The following is a 24191-nucleotide window of genomic DNA, read 5'->3' as shown; positions in this document are numbered from 1 at the left end:
TCTTCCTGAGAGGGCAGCCTTGAGGATTGAGGCAATAGAATGGCTCCTGGAGAGGTCTGTGTGGGGAGGTAAGAGTAAGAGGCCCTCCAAGAGACTAGGATTCTTGAGTGGACATTACAAATGAAACCAGCCACACTGACTTTCCTTTCCCCTCTTGATTCATGTTTGGGTTTGCAGGTCCTAAAGGGGCCCGTGGCCTCCCTGGGATTGCAGGCCAGCCTGGATTGCGTGGAAATAAAGGAAAGGCTGGAAGTCCAGGATTAGTTCACCTTCCTGAACTGCCAGGTAAGGAAAGAAGCTTTTCCTTGCCTGCTTCTCCTTTTGTGTGAGTGTGAGTTTATATTGTGGTAGCCATCCGCTGATTATAGGAAGTTAGGTTCTCACTCTGGTGTGGGTGGGATGGATTTTTTTTTTAATTTTTTTTTTTTATTTATTTTTGAGAGAGAGAGAGAGTACAAGTAGGGGAGGGGGGATGGGTTTTTTTTTAATGTTGTATTTATTTTTGAGAGAGAGGGAGAGTACAAGTAGGGGAAGGGCAGAGAGAGAGGGAAATGCAGAATCTGAAGCAGGCTCCAGGCTTTGAACTGTTAGCACAGAGCCTGATGTGAGGCTTGAACTCATGAACCTCGAGATCATGACATGAGCCTAAGCCAGAGGCTTAACTGACTGAGCCACCCAGGCATCCCTGAGTGGGATGGCTTTGACTTCATACTCAGGCAAGGCAGAGCTTCAAGATAGAGAGTGACAGTATATCAGAGCAATAAGGGCCATCAGCTGGAACAACCCTTCACATTCAGATGAGGAAATTGAGGCTCAGATGGAAAGTGACTTGCTTGAGGTCACAAAACCACTAGTGACAGAACTAGTACTCTAACAGGTTATCTGACTGCCGAGTACCTCTGGCAATTTCTTGGATCAACTCCCTCTAGCTCAGAGAAAGAGATCCAGATGAGTCAGAAAGAAGTGGTTCATATCTATCCCTTTGCTCACACCCTCTTGCAACCTTGTTCTATGCTGCACCAGTGGTTCTCAAACTGTGTTCCCTGCAGCACCAGCATCATCTGGGAATTTGTTAACAAGGCAGATTTGGAGCCCCTTGGCAGAGTTACTAATCAGAAGCTCTAGGGGGGCGGTGCCCAGCAATCTGGATTTTACCAAGCACCCTCTCCTCCAGGTGGTTCTGACCCACACTCAATTTGAGAACAACCCTGCTCTACAATACAGGGCTCATCTTGGGCCACACAATCTATGGTTTCTTGGTGCTTCAATTTCCTCCACCCCCGAGGAAGAAGGAGGCAAGACAGCAGGCGTTAGATGACTTCAGAAGAATTGGGCCTTTAACAGGAAGTCCTGGATGTAATCTATGCACTTTGGCCAGTGGATCAGCCCCAAGAGTGGGTTGCTAAGCTCAGCTGAAGGCCTGGCCTCACTGAGCTAGAACCTTCTCCGGTTCACATGGCACAGTCCTTTCTTCTGGCAAGTTCTCCCAGGACCAGGACGCTCCTGACTTTCAAGAGAAGTGACACACATTATTAATATGTTAGTTAGCTTTTTAAAAAATGTTTATTTCTGAGAGAGAGAGAGAGAGAGAGAGCACTCCAGCAAGGAAGGGGCAGAGAGAGAGGGAGACAGAATCCAAAGCAGGCTCCAGGCTCTGAGCTGTCAGCACAGAGCCCGACATGGGGCTCGAACCCACAAACCATGAGATCATGACCTGAGCCAAAGTCAGATGTTTAACTGACTGAGCTACTCAGGTGCCCCTAGTTAGCTTTTATAATAGATAAAGAAAATCTGTGTCAGAGATCTCTACCCAGACCTGTTACTTCTAAACCTCCATGGTCTTTTATTTTTGCCTCTTTACATTTAGGATTTCCTGGACCTCGTGGGGAGAAGGGCTTGCCTGGGTTTCCTGGGCTCCCTGGAAAAGATGGCTTGCCTGGGAAAATTGGCAGTCCAGGTTTACCAGGTTCCAAGGGAGCCTCTGGTGACATCTATGGTGCTGAAAATGGTGCTCCGGGGGAGCAAGGCCTACAGGGATTGCCAGGGGACCGAGGATTTCCTGGAGACCCTGGCCTTCCAGGACCCAAGGGTGACTCTTTTTGACTCACATATTTAACAATCTACAGAAAGTCTTCCCGTGGCGGGTACACTTGCATGAATATATGCATGAGCCTGGGCTGGTGAATTAACTAGCGGGTTAAAAATAAAAGTCATTTTGTTCTGTCTCTCCCTGTTGGGAACTTTTTCTTAAATCACCTGAGTCTATTCTCCTTTCTTACTAAATCCAGAAGTGACCACAAGGAATAGTCATATTTCTCGTAAAGCCTGTGATTTTGCTGCTGGGAACAGCAGCAAGGCTGGCGCCGAGAAGACAATGGCATCTGGGGTGTACCCTGGGCCAGGCTTCTGCACTGCAAGTTGGTGTGGTGACCAGTCCCTGCTATTGATCCAGACTGTGACCATCTGCCCCTTGCTTTCATTAGGTCTGCCTGGGAAGTCAGGCTTGCTGGGCCCCAAAGGTGAACGGGGCAGGCCTGGAACACCAGGCCATGTGGGACAGCCAGGGTCCCCAGGGCCTGATGGCCGATTCGACATCAAGGGCAAACCCGGGCTCCCAGGAGCACCAGGCTTTCCAGGCCCTTCAGGTAGGTCCTTTGGAGGAGGGGTCCCAGCTTGACAGACTTAAGCTGGGCCCTGGGCCCTGGTGCCCTGAGAGCCATAGCAGCCCTGAGACCTGCGCAGGGTTTAGAAGGACATTTGACATTCCCGACCCCTCATGTTTCCAATCTCAAGTGACCCTTGCAGTGCTGAGCAGAATGGATTTCTGTAGTTTGGCTTCCAAAATGTTACCACAGATCATTCCCCACCCCTCCCCCACGGCCTCACTCCCCCTCAACTATGTGCTTCAGCCTCCCCCCTGCCTTTCCCAGTTAGAGAAGCTGCCCTGGTTGTGGAGGTGGGTCTAGCCATGTCCACCACTTTGGCTGGGACCGAGGGGAGCCTGCTTGGTCTTGGGGGGAGAAGCTCGAGAGGAGGATGACTATGCGGTGGCCTGCCTCTCTGATGAGCCTGCCTCTGAGGGCCTGTGGCCAAAGTGGCCTTCACTGGGCCTCGGGGCTGACACCCCCTGCATCTGGCCTAGTGTTTGAAGCTTGCCTTTTTCTTGCACCGCCCTCCTCTCCCCTGCCTCAGTGACTACATCAACCCCCCTTACTGCAGGCCACGTGACTGATATTGAGTTTTTGCAGAGCCACTAAAATCCTTTTTAATCCCTTTTATCCTTATGTGTTTCTGGGGTCTTCCCATAGGCCGTCCAGGTGAGAAAACAGCACACAAGCCCACAGACTGACTCCCCCGCCGGCTTTCCTGCTCAGGGAATTATCTGACTATACACTCTAACCTTGGCAAGGCCAGGGGTCCCCAAGCCCATGCTGTGGAGCTGGCCCCCATTGAATTTCCTTCCCTTGTTGTGGAGTCCCCTTCACAGCCCCCCATTAGAATCCTGGGGCTTGCAGCTACTTGATGCTTTTCAATTCATAGAAAGCCAAGTCAGCCATTCAGTTAGGTCCTTGGGGGCCCAAATACCTCTGTCGTCACTGATTTAATCCTTTGGTTTTTTAATTTCCTTGCTTTGTACCTGAACATTCCACTCTGGCAGCAGCTCAGGAGGTTAATCCCATTGACCAACTTAAAGCCTGGTGAAAGAAGTCTCAGACAACCTAGGAGACCAAATGGGCCTTGGGGATTTCTACAGTACTTGGCACTAGGGGGCCTTTCAACCTTAATGCCAAGGAACTGGCTGACTTAACTGCTTGCATGAGGGATTAAAAGGGCAGCCCTGTATCCATGGCTCCCTGGGAGGCTGAAACAATGGCTCAGCTTTAACCTCTACTTCACCGATTGGCTCAGGAAACAGCCATTGTAGTGCAATTCAGACTGGAAGTACCAGGAAACTGGAGTCCAGATGCCACCTTGGCTTCCCAGAGCTCCATTCAGAGGCTAAAATGTGTCACCACATTCATAAAGGAGGAAGAAGTTCTAATCAGAAGGGGGTTTGCTGGCCCTGCCATGCTGAGAGTAACAGCTGCTGGCGTGGTGCTCTGGGTGGTAAGAGCTAATGCTTCAGCTAACAGAGAATTCTGCCAGTTAGCAGCCTGCAGAGGCCATGGTTACAGGACCATTTCCAAAACCCAGCCAGCCAGCCAGCCAGAAGCCATGGGAATGGGCAGTGGCCCAGATCTGGACACAGCCTTGCTTGACGGCTGTCCCATGTTCTCTCCTGTGCTGATTCAGGACATCCTGGAAAGAAAGGTTTAAGAGGCGAGACAGGTCCCCCTGCATCAGCTGGAAAGAGAGGCCTGCCTGGGTTGAAAGGCCTTCCAGGATCTCCAGGGCTGATTGGCTTCTTGGGGAACTCAGGCTTGCCAGGGAGCACTGGGTTGCCAGGCCTGCCGGGTCCGAAGGGTAAGTGAAGTGCTCAGAAAGGCACTAGTGGGTGCCTCAAAGGATCATCCACGCTGCCCAGCTTGCCCCCCTTCTCTGCCTCAGAAGGGGGAATGGGGCTGAGAGGGGGGGAGGGAGGGAGGTGGGTGGGACTTTTTGTGGTAAGATGGCTGGACAAAGCTAGCACTAAGGGAAGACTCCAGCCACGGTGAATCACCCTCACTGCTGGCCAGGTGGAACGCTGGGCTGAATAGCATTGTCAGTAAAGCACAGGACAGTAACTGTCACACTGGGTTTATTCATTTGCATGATCCCCCTACCATGGAGCCCGATTGCTCTCAGTTTCTGTGATTGTCCTGCTAGACACCAAAGATTGGATGGGAGGCATCTCCATTTTCTACAGGGGTAGATGACTGGTCCAAGGTCACACAACTGGTCCTAGGCTTTTTTTTTTTTTTTTTTGCTCTGTGCCACTCATGAGCTCTAACTTGGCAAACCATAAGAGAGGTGCCCACCTCTTCTCTCCCTTCTGTTGCTTAGTGTCATGCCCCTGTTCAGGGAAGTAGTATAATGTGTAAGGACTGACAGCTTGGGCTTTGGAGTTAGAGAAACCTGGGTTTGAATCCCTTCTCTACAACTTCCTAGCTGTGTGATTTGGGGTAAGTACTTCCATTTGGGGTAAGCCTCTCTGTGCTTCCATTTCCCTGTATGTAAAAGAGGGATCATAATCGAAGTTCTTTTTTCTCAACAGGTGAGAAGGGATCTGCTGGGCTGGTAGGTTTTCCAGGGATACCAGGTCTCCCTGGTATTCCTGGTGCAAGTGGATTAAAGGGCATTTCTGGGTCAGCCGGAAAGGTGGGACCATCTGGACGGGCTGGTAGTGCTGGTAAAAAAGGTAAGCTGGAGCACTGAATTCTGAACTTGCTGGCCATGCTTCCCAATGTACATTTTGTGTGTCAACTTTGTTGCTGGTGTGGCTTATAACAGTCTTGTGTTAGATAATAAGATTTGGGGCTTCTGAATGAGGTCTTTTTAATTTTTTTTAGAGTTTTTATTTATTGTGTGTGAGAGAGAGAATGCAAGTGCATGAGCAGAGGAGGGGCAGAGAGAGAGGGAAAGAGAGAATCCCAAGCAGGCTCTGCAAGGTCAGCACAGAGCTGGGCGTGAAGCTTGAACTCAGGAACCGTGAGATCATGACCTGAGCTGAAACCAAGAGTCAGACACTTAACTGACTGAGCCACCCAGGTGCCCCCCTGAATGAAGTCCTTTTAAACCAAGAGATCTAATCACTTCTGAGTTATCACTGCATATTAGAGGCCCCATCATACATTCCCAGATACTCAGTGGAGGAGTCTTTTGAGTGGGGCCAAAGTTGCTGATGGACCTTGGGCTTGTCAAAGGAGAGGGCATGCACACTGATGCAAAGTTGGGGAAACAGGGCCAAGAAAGGGCCCAGAAAGGAAGCCTGGGGTGGGAGGGGGGACAGAGAGGGGAAGAGCTGAGATGAAAGGTCAGCTCATGCTTGACTCTGTGTGTAAGCTTCCTTTCACGAGGGTCTCGCAATCTCCACCCCTGCAGGAGACAGAGGTGACCCGGGGCCAGCTGGAATCCCCAGTCCACGACCTCCAATCCTGAACCTGCAGCTGAAAGGAGATAAAGGCTCTAGAGGCTCAGCTGGATCTGACGGATTTCCTGGGCCCAGAGGTGCTGGGGCAGGCAATGGGGCAAGAGAAATGCTCAAATTTAACCTCCCTCCTGAGAAAGGGCAAGACCCCCTAGAGTGGCAGTATGGGTGGCAACCAGGGTTCCAAGGAGTCTGCCTTCTCTGGGCCTGAAGGGTGCTGGACTTTGAGGCTGCCAGTTTTCACTGCCACTGCAGGAAACTGAGGTTTTGAGCCAGAGGCTGTCGTACCCCTGGAGGAGCCTGGTGGATGATGGGGCGTGGGCACTAGCAGTGCTAGAGCTGGGGTGGCCTTGACTGGTGCCCCCTAAGGCTGAAGGCACCTCCCCCACCCACACCTTCACCCCCGAGCTAACCGTCCCCAAGGTTAGCTGTGATCCAGGGTACCTGCACCTTGGGGGAGCAGGTTTTTTCTTGCCCAGAGTCCTTTTTCTAAGCTTGTTTGTGTCTTTCCCAGGTGACAAAGGAGAGACTGGCCCCCCAGGGCTACCAGGCTTGCCTGGAGTTCCCGGCCTCCCCAGTATCATCAAGGGACTTAATGGGAAACCAGGCCCCCCTGGCTCCATTGGATTACGGGGCTTACCCGGCCTTAAAGGGTCCCCTGGAATCACAGGTTTCCCAGGAATACCAGGAGCAAGTGTAAGTGTGCCCAGATCTTTGTCTCTCCACCAGGGAAGGGCCTCCATAGCAGGGGGACATGCCCCTATTGCCCATCTTTCTGGCCCCAGCCCACTTCCCAGACCCCTCCCCCAGCTCATCCTGGACAGAGTCCTCTCATTGAGCCTGACAGGTCTTCCCACTCTCTCCTGAATGTCCCTGCCTCTGGGCCTTTGTTCATGTTGTCTCTCCTGTGTGCCAGAGTCTGCTACTCTGCAGCTAACTGCCCAATGCCTACCCATGCTCTGGGCCCCAGCCCAGGCACCCATTCCTCCAGGAGTCCCTGAGCTTCCTCCCTGCTGGCATGCTGCATTTCTCACTGCTTATATGAATCCCAGTCAGTTCTGCATGGGTCTGATTTCCTCAATGAGGTCATTAGGACTTGAGAACAAGAACTGCCTTACCTACTCTTTTGTTTGCACCTCTCTGTCAGTATCACTCATTGAGCCTGGCACATCATAAGGATTTGGTACAGGCCTCTGGATATTTTTTTGATTTCAGGAAGGTCATTGCTGCTTCTGTGCAAGGCAACGATTGGCAAATAATCAAACCAGCTTGTCTGGGTTCTTAAAAGGCAGGATGGTAGAGTAGGGGTAGCAATGAGATGCATTTGGGTTTGAGTCTCAGCTCCATGGCTCATTAGCTCTATGATTCTTTGCATATGGCTTAACTTGCCTGAGCCTCACTTTTCTCATATGCACAAAATGGGACCAATATTCAAACTTCCTTCAGACAGCAGTGAGGATTAAAGGAGATGATATGTGTAAAGCAATTAGCACAGTATCTGGCAAATAGTGGGCTCTAAATAAGTAGTAGCAATACTTGTAGCAGTATTGAAGGGACTGAATGGACTAGGTCACAGAACACCTGTGCTCCTTACAGGCAAAGTCCTTGTCCTTTATTTATCTTTTTAAGTTTATTTATTTATTTTGAGAGATAGAGCATGCACAAGCTGGGGAGGGCAGAGAAGAAGAGAGAGAATCCCAAGCAGGCTCCACACTGTCAGTGCAGAGCCCGATGTGGGGCTTGAATTCACAAACCATGTGATCATGACCTGAGCTGAAATCAAGAGTCAGATGCTTAACCAACTGAGCCTCCAAGGTGCCCCAAAGTCCCTGTCCTTTAAAAGTGTCAGTCCATCTGATGGAGAGAGCACACACACACACACACACACCCCTGAAGCAACTGCAAAAGAAATCATTCTCAGCTGGATGGTCCTTGCTACTCATGCACTAAGAGGAATGGAGTCAAAGTGGGAGGGGTCCCAACATGAGCAAAGGCTCAGAATTAGCAGATATCCCAATGTGCAGAAAAAGTAAGGCAGATGTAGGAGGTATCCTAGGTAGTGGGTCAGTGAGCACAGTGACCTGGTCCAGAGCTTAGACTCCCACCCAAGGCACTAGGTAGCATATGTCTTTAGTAGGGACATCACAACAAATCAAAACTATACCAGATAGCAGAGGAATAGTTATACTGATAACAGCTGACATGCCCACTTCCCAGACTCCGATAGTGTGTTGGACATTAGTCATAAAGTCAGTTTATCCTGTGAAAATGGTAACATTAGCCCAAATTCAGATTCCAGTATACGCACATACAGCCTGCTAATTGGTTCCTTGCAGGAAGCCGCAGCTTACAGAATCTGTGGCTGAGGGCTGTAGCTCTGCATGGTGAAGCAATACTTCTTCTTGTGCATAATGGCTCCAGAGTTCTGGCTCTAGCCAACTATCTGCAGAATGCACCTGCAGTATCCGGCCTGACTGTCACATCCTGTGTTTTCTAAGAGACTTGCCAGAACAGCCACACCTGATTTCCCAAGATTCCAATTTGGATAGGCATTGGGAAGTGATGAATGATGAGACCAGGATTCATCTGCAGAAAGAATCCCTCCCCTAAAACATCTGAGTATGCATTTCTACCCTTTGCTCATCACCTTCCCTTCTGGAGGATGCCCCCCCCCACAACCCACTTCACCCCTGCCACAGCATACAGGCAGCAGTTCAGGGAGAGGGGAGGGTGAGAGCATGGGAGGCCCTGAGCAGTGGGCAGAAATAATGATTTACATATTGCTTCAAAGGGTTCACAGGGTCTCAATGGAGCTCCCGGACTCCCAGGAGCATCTGGTCTCCCAGGTTCAAAAGGTGAGAAGCATTTTCTCTTTTAATATGTTTTTCCAGAGCAAGGTGAATTTCTAGCGGGTGCAGGGCTCTTCTGGAAGGAAGCTCTGTGTTTAAAGGAAAGTGAATTGATTTACATTTCCCCTTTGGCCAAACCCCCTTTGCAGTCTCTGCTCCTCATAGACATGTGACAAACAGTGGTTTGACCCACGTGCCTTCCAGACTCAGCAGCAGAGGAGAACCTCGGCTCTAGACGGTCTTTTCCCCTGTTGAACCCAGCCCACTGGGCAGGAAAAATTCCCATCCTTGCTGCCATCATTGTTCCATTCTGGTGATGTTCTGGTGCCCCTCCTTCTATCATCTTCCCTGCCCATACTGAAACTAGCAATGTCTTCCCAGTGGAGATATGCTTCCTGTAGCAGCATTTCTTGCCAGTAGGCTGAGAGCATCCCACCTTTTTTTTGGCGATTGGTTACCTTCTACCCACTGCATACTTTTGTCAAAGATCTCCTCTGTCTACATGGAATCTGAAAAGGTTTTGCCATCAAAAGATCTCTGCTACAAAATGAGCTATAGCTTCTCCTGACCACTTCAACAATATCTTTATATCCCCAGGAGATCAAGGCCAGACCCTTGGAATTTCCGGTAGCCTGGGACTCAAGGGACAACCTGGGGAATCTGGGTTTAAAGGTAAGGCCACTGTACTTTTGACCTCATGTGTTTCACAGATTCCTCCACACTGAGGATCAGGAGGAACTTGGGAGGTCAACCCCAAGTTCTGCAAGTTCTATCCAATGCAGAAAAATTCCTACCTGACTGGCAGTCCACAGCTTCCCCAAGCAAACTAGCCTGCTCCTCCTTCAAGACCCATGGAGATAAGTCTAATAAGACCTTTGAGATGATGGCATCCACCTCCTTAGTTTATTGTTATCTAAACAGTTTCTTGAACATTTCTACCCATTGCTCCTACTTCTGGGGGCACTCGAGAACAAGTTTACTATCCTTAGCGGGCAGCACCTTTCAAATGGGAAGTTACAGCTGCCCCCATCATTTTCAGAGTCGTTTCACTGGACCTAGCTCTCTTGGCAGGTCAAATGGCTTCACCTTCCTGCTCACTCCCTCCCTCCCTTGGAGAAATACATTGCCCAAAATGTGGCCTAATCACTCAGCATCTTTCTTGATTTTGTAGGTGTGAAAGGAAAAGATGGACTAGCTGGTGATGTGGGTTTCCCAGGAAGCAAAGGTGAAGATGGCAAAGTTGGTATTTCTGGAGATGTTGGCCTTCCTGGCTCCCCAGGTATTGTGCAACAGGATGACTTTACTCTGATAAAGTAAGGGTTAGCTTTAAGCCATGACCCTTTCTGACCCGCTACCTTGCTTTCATTTTCAGGACTCCCTGGGATTGCAGGCATGAGAGGAAATCCAGGGCTACCGGGTTCTGCAGGCCATCCAGGGGCCTCTGGGCCCCTGGGAGCCCCCGGCCTAATAGGAACCAAAGGTATGTATTTTAGAGGAGGAAGTGGGGAGAGGGTTTCTGCTCCCCCCCACCAAAAAAAAAGAGCAGCAACTACTTTATATTGCGAGACACTATCTGGGGCAAGCCACATCCAGGGGAGTCATTGATGGGGCCATGTGATAGATAATGGGAAGGGGGAAGGAGGAGGAGGAGGAATGGAGGGCAAGCAAGAATGGGAAGAGGAGAACATGGAATCCATGGAGAGAAGAGTTAGCGAGGAAAGTTGTTGTCCTGGTATATATAGCCTTTCCCTGACTTCAAGATTGGGCAGTGAGTCTCTGGGAGCTGGCAACTCAAGACCTTGGCATTGCCACTTGGCATTCTTGAAGATATGTAATTATCTACCACCCTGCTCTTAAAGCTGTATTGGTTTCTACTGAGAGTCAGGAAAAGCAAAGGTGGAGAGTGGAGGTTAGGGGTGGTTCGGTCTCCCTGAGGGCCTTAAGTTATGCCTCCAGGAAGACCGCAATCTTTGCAGTGCCCTTGGGGGCAAGACGTTTTGCGGACCCTTCCTGATTCAGAGTTGCTGGAGCCATTTCTGATCTTCTCTCCCCTCAGGTTTCCCTGGACTTCCTGGTTTACATGGACTGAATGGGCTTCCAGGAACCAAGGGAACCCATGGAACTCCAGGTTAGGAAGATCCTAAAGGGCAAGCGGGAGAGTGCCAGTTCTTCCAGAAGGCTGGCAAGGACTGGCCATGAGTTCTCAACTGTGGTGTATCCTATATACTTAAACTCATGGATCTCCTTGCCAGCCCCCAATTCGAGGTGCCTTGATTTGTGGAGAAAGGAAGAAAGAGTCTGTCATTCTATCCAGAATGAGCTCTCCTTCCTGTTTTGTCAGTATTCAGCTTCTCGTGTATGTCAGGCAGGCCTCCAGCAAGTGAGCGAGGCATGAAGGCCTCACCTGCATTGAGTTCTCTCCTCCTCTTTCTGCTTCTCCTCCTAGGACCCAGTATAACCGGTGTTCCTGGGCCAGCTGGCCTGCCTGGTCCCAAAGGGGAAAAAGGTTCTCCAGGAATTGGCATCGGAGCCCCAGGGAAGCCAGGAGTGAAAGGACAGAGAGGTGGCCGAGGTAAGTGGGCCCAAGTCAGGCCTTATAGAAGTTGAGTAAGGCCTGGCTAGGGAGCCAAGGCTGGGGCTCATCAGGACCATGTGGCTTACAGGGTTGAGAGTTAAGAGTTCACTGGGGATTGTGCATGTCTTCACACTTCTGGGGATCTCAGAACCCAGTGGAACTGACTTCTGAGAAAGAGAAGGGAGGCCATGCTACAATGCTAGGGCTTTCCTGGAAGGAGTGTCAAGGAATAGTCTAGTGAGTTCCCTCCTGCTCTCCCTTATCAACCTCAGGGTCTGTCTTGCCCACTTGGCCAAAGCCTGAGATTAATGGCCCCAAGGGACAGGGCTTGTCCTCTTAGCAAGAGATTTGCCAGAAGTTCCTCAATGTCCAGCGTGGATGGCCCTCCCAAGGCCCTGAGAAGACAGTGCGGCTGCTAGAAGGAGCCCAAGACTAAGAGGATAAATGCCTCCCTGGGACAGGCACACACAAGCACTCAATTAGGATTCATAGGTTACTAGCAAACAGGTTTTGCCCTAATTTTGGCCCCTGACTCATCATATCCTCTGAAGTCTCTTTCTGAGCCTCCCTCTGCCCACCTCACAAATAGAATTAATTCTGATTCTTTAACTCTCCTCAGGAATGTTCTGAAGACCCATATACATTGCACTCAATGTAAAACAGGAAATGAATTCAATGTAGCATCACAGCTAGGAGTATGGGCTCTGAAATCAGACCATTGGATTCAAATTCCAGCTCTACGTCTCACTAGCTGTATGACCTTGAACAAGGAAGTTACTTGTCCCTCAATTCCCAGTGAACTCTTAATGTTCCTTTTCTGTAAAATGGGCATAATAAGGGAATCTACTGCACAGGTTTGGTGGAGAATCAATGAGGAGTGAGGTAATATGTATAAAAGCACTTAGCGCAGCACCTGGCACGTTGTAAGTACTCAAGAAATGTTGCCCGGTATATCATTACGTGGTACCTGGGGAAATCATGTTTGCAAAATGCTCTGTTTCTCTGTTATAGTTCTAGGGCTTGAGGTCCTACCACATTTTATTTGTTTATGTGCATGGTTGTATAATGTGTGTATGTTTTCCAGGAACTAATTCCTACATTAATTCATTTTCTGCTGAATTTTATATTGGTGCATCTGCTCTCTCTGCATTTACTCTTTCCTTTGGTCTGGACCAACCTGTTCTTTTCTGAAAGCCAGCAGCTTCTCCAGAGGGAAAGCTCAAACATTGCCTGAGCCTGTAGGGAAATCGTGTGGCTTCTTTCACAGGAGGTAGCAAAGAGAGGACTCAGATAGAAGCAAAACCCAGATGTTTTCAAATCCTGAGTATGAATGCCTGGCCTTTAAATTATCCATTTCCTTTCGCTGTCTGAGGTAATAAAAATCACAATTACAAATTCAGTAAACAGCACATGTCAAGATGGATACGTTTTAGGAACATAATGTTGATTAAAAAAAAAAAAAAGCAAGTCACAGAGAAATATGTTGGGTATGATCCCACTGTTAAAAGTTTATAAATAAATGCGAACAACCAATATATTGTTTAGGGATACAGATATACATGGGCAAAGCGTGGGGGTGCTGAACACAAAATTCAGGAGTGGTTGCCCCCGAGAGTCAAGGAAGAGGGTAGGATCTGTAAAGGGCATGCAAAGAAATTCAAAGGTAATGTTATCTTCTTTTTCTTAAATTGGGTCATTGGAACAGAGGTATTCATTGTATCTGGGTTATTTTTTACTTATGATTTATAAATATTCTTCTGCTCTTCTCGGTATCTAATTAAAACAATGTTTTAAAAGTATACAGCAACTATCATACCCCCCCCATAGGAACCTATCTCTGACATGATCATAGAAATCAGTGTAAAATGAAGATTTACCCCTAAGCAAACTTCCAAAAGCAATCCTTGTCCCTGTAATACCTTTATCTAAATAATTCTGAATTATGCCATTCATTTTCATATTTGCACTAAATATTTAGAAGCTGCATTTGTGTATTTAGGGTTTTCTGTCTTTTTATGAATTTTTAAATGTTTATTTTTGAGAGAGAGTATTAGAGGAGAAGGGGCAGAGAGAGAGGGAGACACAAAATCGGAAGCAGGCTCCAGGCCCCGAGCTGTCAGAGCAGAGCCCGATGCGGGGTTCCATCTCACAAACCATGAGATCATGACCTGAGCCGAAGTTGGACACTTAACCAACTGAGCCACCCAAGTGCCCCTAGGGATTATTTTAAGTCTCTGACACTGAAATGAGTTTGAAAAACATGCCATTGTGCATTTTCCTGTGCTCATTTAAAGTGTCTCATCTTAAATATGCGAGCTTTTTTTTTCTCTTTTCTTTCTTTCTTTCTTTCTATTTCTTTTCTTTTTTTTTTTTTTTACTACTTGAGATCAGAAGTACCTCTGTTTCAGGTTTAATGATATATTGGTGTAATTCTAAAATCAAGAAACAGGTAAAAAGAGAAGGCAGCTCCAAAAACTGCTATGGGAGCTTCTAACAATCTGTGTGCTGCCCACACTACTATATGATGTCTTGTTTATTGGTTTTCACTTAATTTCAGCATAGATATGTATTATATATAAAGGTATATTTTCAGGAAAAAAAACCAATATGTCTTTCTTTTCAGATTTTTACCCTTGTGAAAAAGAAAAATACTTCAAAGGTTCATCGAGACATAACTGACCATACTAAAAGTAGCACCATGTGACTTTGAAGCTAGTTTTTCTTTTTGTTTTCCTTTTGTTTCTTTTCCAGATCTATAATAATTGGAGACTTTTCTTGAAATTTCTTTTTTTATTCTTTATATTTCCTCAACTTTCAGTTAACAAATGAGCTGTAAAAAAAAACACCTGAATTAACCAATCTGCCATCTTTCTTTACACGTTTTTATGGATTTGCCATTTCTTTACTTAAATATGAGAAACTCAACATTAATATTTTTGGCTTTCCTTGTTGGAAAAATATAACTCCACACTAATCTTTTTGGATTTTATTGTTACAAACACACAAACAAAAATCATCTCAACCCCCAGAATACTTTATCAACCAGTGTGAATCTATTTCTCTTCATTTGAATTTCTTCTAGAAGATACCAAACTAATAAATACATCTCTTTCATACTAGAAGTATAATATGGACTTCTACATTTGTATCTATGGCTTCGATGTGTTTTCCCATATAGTTTCCATGTATGTAGTTGACGTGTGAATGTGAAATAAATCTTCCCTAAGCAGTTGAAATTTTTTGGTTTTGAACATTATAGTAGACATCGCTCCACAAACATAAAACACGCAGTATTAAAACGTGAGCAAACAAGTATTCTTGTATCTACTCTAATAAATGGCTTTTTTCTTTGACCAAAAAGGGGGAAGGGATTTAGTGTAGACAAATTTGTTCTATTGGCAATTAAGCAAGCACTCAGCTGGTATCATGAATTACCTATAAAAGCATTTTTGAGTTTGCCTAGAAGACCCAGAAATTAGCCCTAGAAGACACTGGGAGTCACAGCGTCCTTGCAACCTCCATTTCTGACCCAGCAGGTGTCTGTTCGGACTCGCTGGAGCCAGTGCCTCACCTCAGTTTGTAACCTTCTCTGGGCACCATCAGACATAACTGGCTAATTTAATGAAAATGTACGACTTCAGTTCCAGGTGCTGCAGTCATGCTTTCTTTTCTTCCCGGTTTGAGGGAAATCTGTCTAAAATATTTCCATTTCCAGCGACGCTGGGAGCTAGAACTTTCCAAAGCTCCATCCCCATAAACTACGGCGCCTGCTGTCCGCGGGGGACGGGGCACGGGAAACCCGGAGTCGCTGAGACCCTGTGTGTCAGCGTGTGCGAGACCCGTGTTCCTCTACCGGCTGCAAAGGGAGACTGAAGGAAGAGCGCCCTCTGCTGGTGTTCGCCGGTCTGGCCCCCTATCTAGCCGCTTCCACTTTTTCTGCTTGAATTTCCATTTTCTCTGAGAGCTTGGCCACACGAAGCCCATGCAGCCCCTTTTATTTATTATTTGCAGGTTTCCCAGGCTTCCAGGGACCTGCTGGTCTGCCCGGTGCCGCAGGCCTCTCCTTGCCTTCAGTCATAGGAGGACAGCCTGGCGACCCCGGGCGACCAGGCCTAGATGGAGAGCGAGGTAAAGACAGGAAACCCAAAAGAGGTTTGGCCTTTGCCTTCTGTCCGCAGTTTGGGGAGATCCTAATACAGTCCAGCCCCATTCCTACTGCTGGATGTGCATGGGCCTGCATGGCCTCATGTCCCTCCCCCAACAGGGACATGGGGGACTGCAAAGGGCTGTATTTGCAAAAAGGGTTTGGGAAGGTCCAGGCACTGGGACCCCAGATGCAGCAAAGGAATGTTCTCTGCCCTGGGAACAGGCTTTGGCTTGATATTAGCCCCGAGGCCTTCAGTGGTGGCCACCTCCTTCTCACCTGCCTTCATTCCTCTCTGATCTTATCTCTAGGCCGCCCAGGCCCTCCAGGGCCCCCAGGGCCCCCTGGGCCATCCTCTGATCAAGGTGACCCTGGAGACCCTGGCTTCCCTGGAATTCCTGGCCGTCAAGGGCCCAAGGGAGACCAAGGAATTCCAGGTTTCTCTGGCCTTCCTGGAGAGCTAGGACTGAAAGGTATGGCTGCTTGGCTGGCTGTTGGGCCCTTACCCAGTCTGCAGTTAGAGACAGCTCCGTCCTGCAGCCCTGTGAAGACAGGCCAGCTAAGAATGCTCTTCTTTCCCTCAAATCTGTCTAATCTCAACCCCTCCAACCCCCACCAGCACCACCATGCCAGGCCCTGACTTGCTTTCCTTTGGATTTTACCAGGCATGAGAGGTGAGCCTGGCTTCATGGGGATTCCAGGCAAGGTTGGGCCACCTGGAGACCCAGGACTTCCCGGGATGAAGGGGAAGGCAGGGCCAAGAGGTGAGTTAAGAACATGTACCCAGCTGATCCCGAGCTCCCTCGAGGGATGGGTCTGAGGGTAATTGTCCTATAGGACTCACGCTAAGAAAGCCTGGATGTCTGGGGCAGCTGGATGAAGCTCCTCCCTGGAGGCTATTTCTCCACCTTGAGGATATCTCTGCCTCCATCAGCTCCCAGGACTGAAGACCATTGCCACCATGGGTCCAGCCCACTGATCTCCCCTCTACATTCTTTCTGCATCGGCAAGCATTGGGTTTGCACTCATCACCACTCACCCATTTCCTCAATCCAGGAAGGAAGAACGACACTCTCCATCCTTTACCACCATCCCCCTCGCTTGCACCCAATCCATTAGCAAGCCCTGAGGGTCACGTCTCCTAATTGTGCCTTGCATCTGCTCACCTCTCAGCACCTCCATTGCTGCCACCCAGGTCCAAGGCACTGACATTTCACATGAGAATCACTGCAGTGACTTACTACCTGATCTCTCTGTTTCCTCTTCTGTTGTGCATCTCCCCCAACAATTATTTCTTCACGAAGTGGTCAGAGGGATCTTATAAAACATAAATCACCCCCTGGCCTCCCACAGCATAGGAATAAACTATGGCTCACAAAGTCCTATGTGATACCTCCCTCTTCATCCTCATCATCAGCCCTTCCTCTTTTGTGTTCCTGTTCTTGCCACACAAGCCTCTTTCTGCAGGGCTGACTGCAGGGCCTTTGCACATGCTAGTTCTATTTCCTGGAATACTCTTGCCCCTCTGCCCCCCAGGTCCTTCTTTTTTTTTTAATTTTTTAATGTTTGTTTTTGAGAGAGACAGCGAGCAGGAAAGGGACAGAGAGGGAGACACAGAATCTGAAGCAGGCTGCAGGCTCTGAGCTGTCAGCACAGAGCCCGATGTGGGGCTTGAAATCATGAACTGTGAGATCATGACCTGAGCCAAAGTCCTATGCTTAACCGACTGAGCCACCCAGGCACCCCACTCCTTCTATTCCTTAATGGCCTCAGCTTAAATGTCACTGCTTGTAAGGGGCCACTTGTCACTCTTTCTAAAGCAGGTTCTCTGCCCCATAGCGCCCTCTGCTCCCTGTCGCTGTCACTGCACTGTTCATTTCCTTTGTAGCACTTCTCACAACTTGCAGTAAGACTAATGGCATTTGTCAGGTTATGCATTTTTCATCTTTATCACCAGACCATAATCCCCATAATGGGTCTGTCTTATTCACTCCTCCATCCCTTAATCTACCAGAGTGTGGCACATAGTAGGCACTTGAGATATTTGTTCAATGAATTAGTAAGCGAATTGGCTTGTTTGGCTTCTCTTAGTAAACCAGCAGGCTAAGGCTCAGGGTCCTAGGTTGTGATGCCAACTGAATCTCTGAGGTTGGATGCATCCCCTTGGCCTCCTTGGCCCTGTTCTCTGACCAGTAAGTGAATAAACCAACCATCCCAGCCCCGAGCCAAAGCTCAGCCCACCTTATTTGCAACAAACATTTCCTGAATTGCCTACCATGTACCAGTCTCTGTGCTGGGTCCTGAGGAAACAAGATGAATATAACCCATTCCCTGCCTTCAAGAATCTCCCAGTTCACTGGGGAGATAGATCCGCAAGGGGGACATTGTGTAAAGCGTGGTGGCAGTCACCCCAGAGGTATCCAATGGGCACTGTGGGGCGGGGCAGGGGGGACAGGAAAAGTGGAAAGCTGGTGATTGTGAGGTGGAAAGGAAGGCTTCTGGGGACCCATGCCTCCTCTGCCTCTACCTGCTATTTCCATGTCCCCTGCTTGCCCGCAGGCTTTTCCGGACCCCGGGGTGCTCCTGGACAAACACCAATTGCAGAAGCTGTTCAGGTTCCTCCTGGACCCATGGGTCAACCGGGCATGGATGGCATCCCTGGCCTCACAGGAGACCCTGGGGTTCAAGGCCCTGTAGGCCTACAAGGTAAGGAGGGCACCAGCACCAGAGAAAGGGGACTTCTCAGGGAGCTAAGATAGCCTTGGCTGAGAAGCTGAAGCTACTGGCTGGGAACTCCAGCCCCAAGGGGGCACCCGCATCAAGCATCTCCTCTGGTCCTTCACGAAGCTCCCAAGCTTCTTGCCAGGAAGGGGGGCCAGCTGGGTCAGCAGTTCTACTTGGCTTTAGAGAATGTGTGGGCAGAGCATAGCAACTACTCCAGCTGGCTTGTCCCTCTCTCATGTGCTGCTGAGGGAAGGTGAGAGTGTGGTGGGGGATAAAGAGCAATGGAGAAAGCCCAGGGCTGGGGGGACAGGAAACCCAGCTTCCAATCCCAGCTTTGCACCAACTGAGGTAAGTTAGTAGTCTCTCTGGGCCTAGGGGTCCTCGTTTCTGACAAGGGACGCTGGCAGGTTCTGTGCATTGTATGCGTCGCTGGGAGGAGGAGAGGAAAGAAGGAAGAAATAGGTGTGAGGCGGCTCAGAAAGGCTAAATTCAGAGTGGTGGTCCCAGGACAGATGTCCAGACTAGAACTAAGGACTAGCCCCGGGAGGCTCAGCTCTGAGGGCTCTAAGATGATGGCCAGTGCGCCCTCTCCTGGTGAGTCATGGGCATGACACATGAGTCCTTTTCCTCTGGGGTGGCTCTTCTGGATCTCCCCCATTGAGTACGCTGCTGTGGGCCTTCTCTCCTTGCAGGCTCCAAAGGATTACCTGGCATCCCTGGAAAAGATGGTCTCAACGGACTCATTGGCCCACCTGGGCCTCTTGGTGATCCTGGTCTCCCTGGACTGCAAGGCCCTCCAGGACTCGAAGGTCTGGTGATGTCAGCACTAGGGAGCAGAGGGTTTCTGTGAGGGTATGAGGCCTTGGGGTGAGCCAGAATCTCACAGCTGAGAAACAGGAAACCTGGCAGTAAAGTTTGGCACTACGAGGAGGCTGGAAAACCGAACTGTATTCCATTCGCTCCCACCCACCTCTGAGCCTGTGAAGGATTAGAGCCCTACATTCTGTAAGGCAAAGGACTCTTTCAAATCCTTTTCTGGGTTCTCTTCCAGCTCTTGAGAGCTGTGACTGTACTCTAGTATGCCTCACCCCTGCCTCTCACTGCCCATATTCTGCCCACAGATCCTGACATGGATGGGCAGGGGATGATTCAAGGGACGAGAAAATTTGAGATAACGTATGGCCACTACTTAGCTCCCAGTTTATATCAGAGATGGCAAACCAGTTGTCCTGAGTAGAGAACAGTTCCGAGGCTCGGTGGGAAAGTGGTGTGATTAACTAGCCACGTTGCATGGGCGGGAGAGAGGGTGTGATTTTGTCCTGCCAACCCTAATTCTGCTATTGCTGCCTCAGATTCAGCAGGTATACTTAGTTATGTCCTGTGAGAGCCTGCAGGGTCCAAGAAGTAGCCCTCTCAGCCCCCTCAGCCCCTTGTAGAGGACCCAAGGCCAGGTGACCGTGGGAGGGAAGCTGGATAGCATGCTTTTTCAAACAGGGGACTCCGTAGCTGGATTCCTCTGAGTTGGCATTCCAGCTCTACCGCTTACCAGCTGTGGGACTTCTGAGCCTGTTTCCTTATCTACAAACTGGAGTGATAAGGGTATCCGGTGAGCTAACACGTGTGTGTATACAATGTGCCCTGCTCAATGCTCAGCACAACGTCAGTAGCTGCTGTTATGACTGGCTCGCCCCTTTTCTGCTCTCTCCCTCTCAGGAGCTCCAGGGAAGAAGGGTCCCTTCGGGACGGCTGGAATGCCTGGGCAGAGCTCGAGAGTGGGTTACACGTTGGTGAAGCACAGCCAGTCGGAACAGGTGCCCCTGTGTCCCGTCGGGATGAGCCAGCTGTGGGTGGGTTACAGCTTGCTGTTCGTGGAGGGGCAGGAGAAAGCCCACAACCAGGACCTGGGTAAGTACCGGCTCTGACACCAGCCATGGCCATCCATCCCCACAAGGACCTAGAGCCACCCTTTTCAGTCCTCCCAGCCCTAGGTGGGCCCACTGTTTGGTGGTGGGTAACAAGCACCAGCTGTTGCATCAGGCACACCTAGGTTTAAACCCTGGCTCTGGGGTGCCTGGGTGGCTCAGTGGGTTTAGCGTCTGACTCTTGATCTTGGCTCAGGCTGTGATCTCAAAGTTCATGGGTTTGAGCCCCATGTCAGGCAGTGCAGAGCCTGCTTGGGATTCTCTTTCTTTGCCCCTCCCCTGCTCACTTGTGTGTGCTCTCTCTGAAAAATAAATAAAAACATTTAAGAAATGTTTTTAAACCCTGACTCTACCACTTACTAGCTGGGTACCCTGGACAAGTTATTCAACCTCTCTGAGCTTCCACTTCCCCCTTAGTGGAAACCAAGCTAGTTCTAGAGCCTATCTCATAGGGTGGTGTAAGAGTTGCATGAATCACCCAATGTAAACTGCTTAGAACAATGTTTGGCATATTAGGTATCCATTAAACATTAGCGATTAGTAGTAGTAATAATGAGATGACCTGTGGGGCAACAGTGATTACCCAAGAATTAATTGTGTTGTCTACAGGTGTGCAGACTGTGAACAGCAGACTCAGTCTATTAAATGCTAGTTCTACAAAGCAGGTTAATTAGGGAGTCGTTACGTGGCTTATAAAAGCATTCTTTTCAGGGTGCCTGAGTGGCTCAGTCAGTTACGCATCTGATTTAGTCTCAGGTCATGATTTCATGGTTCATGAGTTCAAGCCTGGCTTCAGGCTCCATCCTCTCTGACAGTGCAGAGCCTGCTTGTGTCTGTCTCTCTCTCTCTTAAAATAAACAAACTTAAAAAAAAGATTCTTTTCATTATCAAACTTCCCTGGTGCATTGAGAATAGGATTTGACCCACAGACTTGAGTGTATGTACAGTGTGCCAGGATTGTAAGGAGAGGCACCCCTGCTCCAGTCCAGGCAGTTTCACGTAAACCCATTTAGTCCAGTCCTAATGACTCTGGGGATAATCTCAGCCAGACCTTACCTGCCCCTGCCCACCTTCTCTCCTCCCAGGATTTGCTGGCTCCTGCCTGCCCCGCTTCAGTACCATGCCTTTCATCTATTGCAACATCAACGAAGTGTGCCACTATGCTGGGCGCAATGATAAATCCTACTGGCTGTCCACCACCGCCCCCATTCCCATGATGCCCGTCGGCCAGACCCAGATTCCCCAGTACATCAGCCGCTGTTCTGTGTGTGAGGCACCCTCACAAGCCATTGCTGTGCACAGCCAGGACATCACCATCCCGCAGTGCCCCCTGGGCTGGCGCAGCCTCTGGATTGGGTACTCCTTCCTCATGGTAAGGCCCTGCACTGCCCCCTTTCCCCAGTGTAGAGATGGACCGCAGGGAGCCCTGGGAGGGTGCCTCAAGCTGGTCCTCAGGCTCAAGTGGCATGAGATAGAAACCACAGAATTAGAAAAGAAGGAACATGCTTGGTCTGGCCTTGACTAAAGACCAAGCAGGCTCAGCTCTGAACAAATGATGGGTAATTCTATGAATAGAATCGAGCAGTTTGCACTCAGTGGTCCAGGGATGAGAATTTCTATGAATCACCAGCAAAGGCCCTAACATCTCTATGCCTGCTTCAGTTATGCCACAAGCAAGGGAAGGAGGAAACTCCCGATCCCGGTGGACAGTGAGGGAGAGGCTGTCCCCACTGAAGGCTGGGATACACTCTCATTGCTCAGGCTGGGCACGGACATTTCTCCTCTTCTGCCCCCTCTCCTAGGCCCCTCTGGCCACTGTCATCTCCTAATGAAAGACTCAGATGAGGGCACGCTGTGTTTGTACCTCCTTGGTGGGATTTTTGCTGCTTCTCCATCTCAGTGGGAAGGCTGTCGTGTTCCTAAGAGCTGAGAATGTCTGTAAGCCCAAGGAGGCATCAGGTCCCTCCCACGACATTCCGTGAATATCGGGGGACATTAAATGAGCAAAAGGTCAGGTTTAGGGCCAGAATAACTCACAGGTAAAACCAGTGTGGCACCCACCAAAGTACTCTGCCTCACCAGAACTTCTTTACTAAATTGCCAGGGGTGACATGATGAGAAAGTGTCTTTGAAGAGTCACCAAAGCCTTAGGCTTCCTCACATTGGTGCACGTACCTGAGATGAGGCCCTTTGTCATTTTGCTCTATGTGAATTGGGCAGCTTATCCCAAAGGAATATAGAATCACCTCACCTATCATTCTGTCCTATCCACCACCCAGACCGGGAAATACGTTGGAAAGGCCCCTGAACTTCCACAAGGAATGCTACAAAAACTTTACAATATCTTACCTGTTTTGCTTATGGGAGCACTCTTAAGATCTTATTCAGAATCTCTTTGCTTTTACTTTACACATAATTCTATCATACTAGAATATCTATATTTTCCTGAAGACCTATAAGGGTGCGAATTTGGACTGCCTAGTATGGCATCTTGAAGCAATAAGACATGCCTACTAAAGACAAGAAATGAGGGAGAAAAGGATTCAGAGGTGGCCTAAGGACTTCACAAGCTGTGTCCCTTGGTGTGGGGCCCCTCCACAATTGCCCAACACAAAAACCAACATTCAGGGCAATAAGCCTGTGTCATGTGCAAAATGTAAAATACACAGTGTCTGCCATTTAGTAAGGCAGGGAAGCATGTTGTTTGTTCTAGAAAGTTTTCTGAGGATCAAAGCGAGGAAAACTCTGATACTGCATTTATCAGGAAAGGTCACTTAGATGGAGACCAACTGTCCCAAAGAGTTGTAAAGTATGCCATCTCTGAGCGTCCTATTTGGCCATCTGTCCCATTGGCTGTTTGCTGACCCGGCTGTGTATGAAGCCTCTTCCTCACCTCTTGTGGTCCAGATAATAATCCAGCTGACATGAAGGGAGGAGGGGGGATGGGGAGTGGAGACACAGGGACTGCTGTCTGTGGGTACAGTGACTGGAGACTATCGGCTGAGTGGCACTAATGGGGAAATCCTGACCTTGTATGCGGAGGGAGCCCTGAAGTGAGGGCCAGGACGTTAGGCCAAATGCGATGCCCACTAGTACTCAGCAAGCAAAACACACTGCATGTTGCCCTGAAAGGGGTGGTGCAGACTGAAAACATAAGAAGTTCTAACAAAGGTAACCTCAGAGTAAGCACTATTGATAGGCTAGGGGAGGGGCGTGTGGTTTCACCACTTTGTGGAGCATTGTGCGCTCTCTCTCTTGGAGTACACCACCAAGGGCTGGGAGTTGACAAGGGCCCTGAGAAGACCTGCTTTCCAAAATCTATTGCATCTTCCTTAATCCAGCCTTTCTCAGACTTGTCTGTGGAGATTTGCGGAGAGGCAGCGAACACACCTTGAAACTCAGTGGGATGGCGGCAGTTTGGGAGACGCTGGCTGAGATGTACCCAGTGCCCAAATGCAGTGGGTTAGAAGGGCACTAGGGGCCGCTCCTGGCTCTGAGGAGCTACAAAGGAGGGATAAGCGGACACTGGTACTATAACACAGCTTTCCTGATGCTGGGGCCGAGCCAAGAGCCCAGCGTTTCAGAAGGGCCCACACCTCCCATGGCAGGTGCAGCTCACACACTTGACCCTGTCTGTTTCAGCACACTGCTGCTGGCGCCGAGGGCGGGGGCCAGTCCCTGGTCTCACCCGGCTCCTGCCTGGAGGATTTTCGTGCCACTCCTTTCATCGAATGCAGTGGGGCCCGGGGCACCTGCCACTACTTTGCCAACAAGTACAGTTTCTGGCTGACAACAGTGGAAGAGAGGCAGCAGTTTAGGGAGGAACCTGTATCTGAAACACTGAAGGCTGGGCAGCTCCATACAAGGGTCAGCCGCTGCCAGGTGTGTATGAAAAGCCTGTAGGGGGGGG

The 24191-nt window shown here is 49.3% G+C and overlaps 1 protein-coding gene across 1 annotated transcript in view; it reads left to right on the top strand.

The window, feature by feature from the left end:
• Positions 1-24185, top strand: part of COL4A6 (collagen type IV alpha 6 chain) — a 279535-nt gene extending 255350 nt beyond the window's left edge. Inside the window, exons 26-45 of the mRNA XM_049644164.1 lie at positions 178-285; positions 1868-2089; positions 2484-2645; positions 4294-4464; positions 5195-5338; positions 6022-6147; positions 6582-6763; positions 8859-8922; positions 9514-9588; positions 10088-10195; positions 10289-10396; positions 10973-11044; positions 11363-11488; positions 15503-16108; positions 16301-16399; positions 18195-18341; positions 19052-19168; positions 20073-20264; positions 21367-21653; positions 23924-24185. Coding sequence (XP_049500121.1) covers positions 178-285; positions 1868-2089; positions 2484-2645; positions 4294-4464; positions 5195-5338; positions 6022-6147; positions 6582-6763; positions 8859-8922; positions 9514-9588; positions 10088-10195; positions 10289-10396; positions 10973-11044; positions 11363-11488; positions 15503-16108; positions 16301-16399; positions 18195-18341; positions 19052-19168; positions 20073-20264; positions 21367-21653; positions 23924-24184 — 3377 coding nt within the window. The 3' untranslated portion in view covers position 24185. The remainder of the gene's footprint in view (positions 1-177; positions 286-1867; positions 2090-2483; positions 2646-4293; positions 4465-5194; positions 5339-6021; positions 6148-6581; positions 6764-8858; positions 8923-9513; positions 9589-10087; positions 10196-10288; positions 10397-10972; positions 11045-11362; positions 11489-15502; positions 16109-16300; positions 16400-18194; positions 18342-19051; positions 19169-20072; positions 20265-21366; positions 21654-23923) is intronic.
• The last annotated feature ends 6 nt before the right edge of the window (positions 24186-24191 follow it).

The sequence above is a fragment of the Panthera uncia genome, chromosome X, assembly GCF_023721935.1.
Source record: "Panthera uncia isolate 11264 chromosome X, Puncia_PCG_1.0, whole genome shotgun sequence".
Lineage (NCBI taxonomy): Eukaryota > Metazoa > Chordata > Mammalia > Carnivora > Felidae > Panthera > Panthera uncia.
Note: the sequence above shows the minus strand (reverse complement) of the source record. Positions and strands in the feature narration are given on the sequence as shown.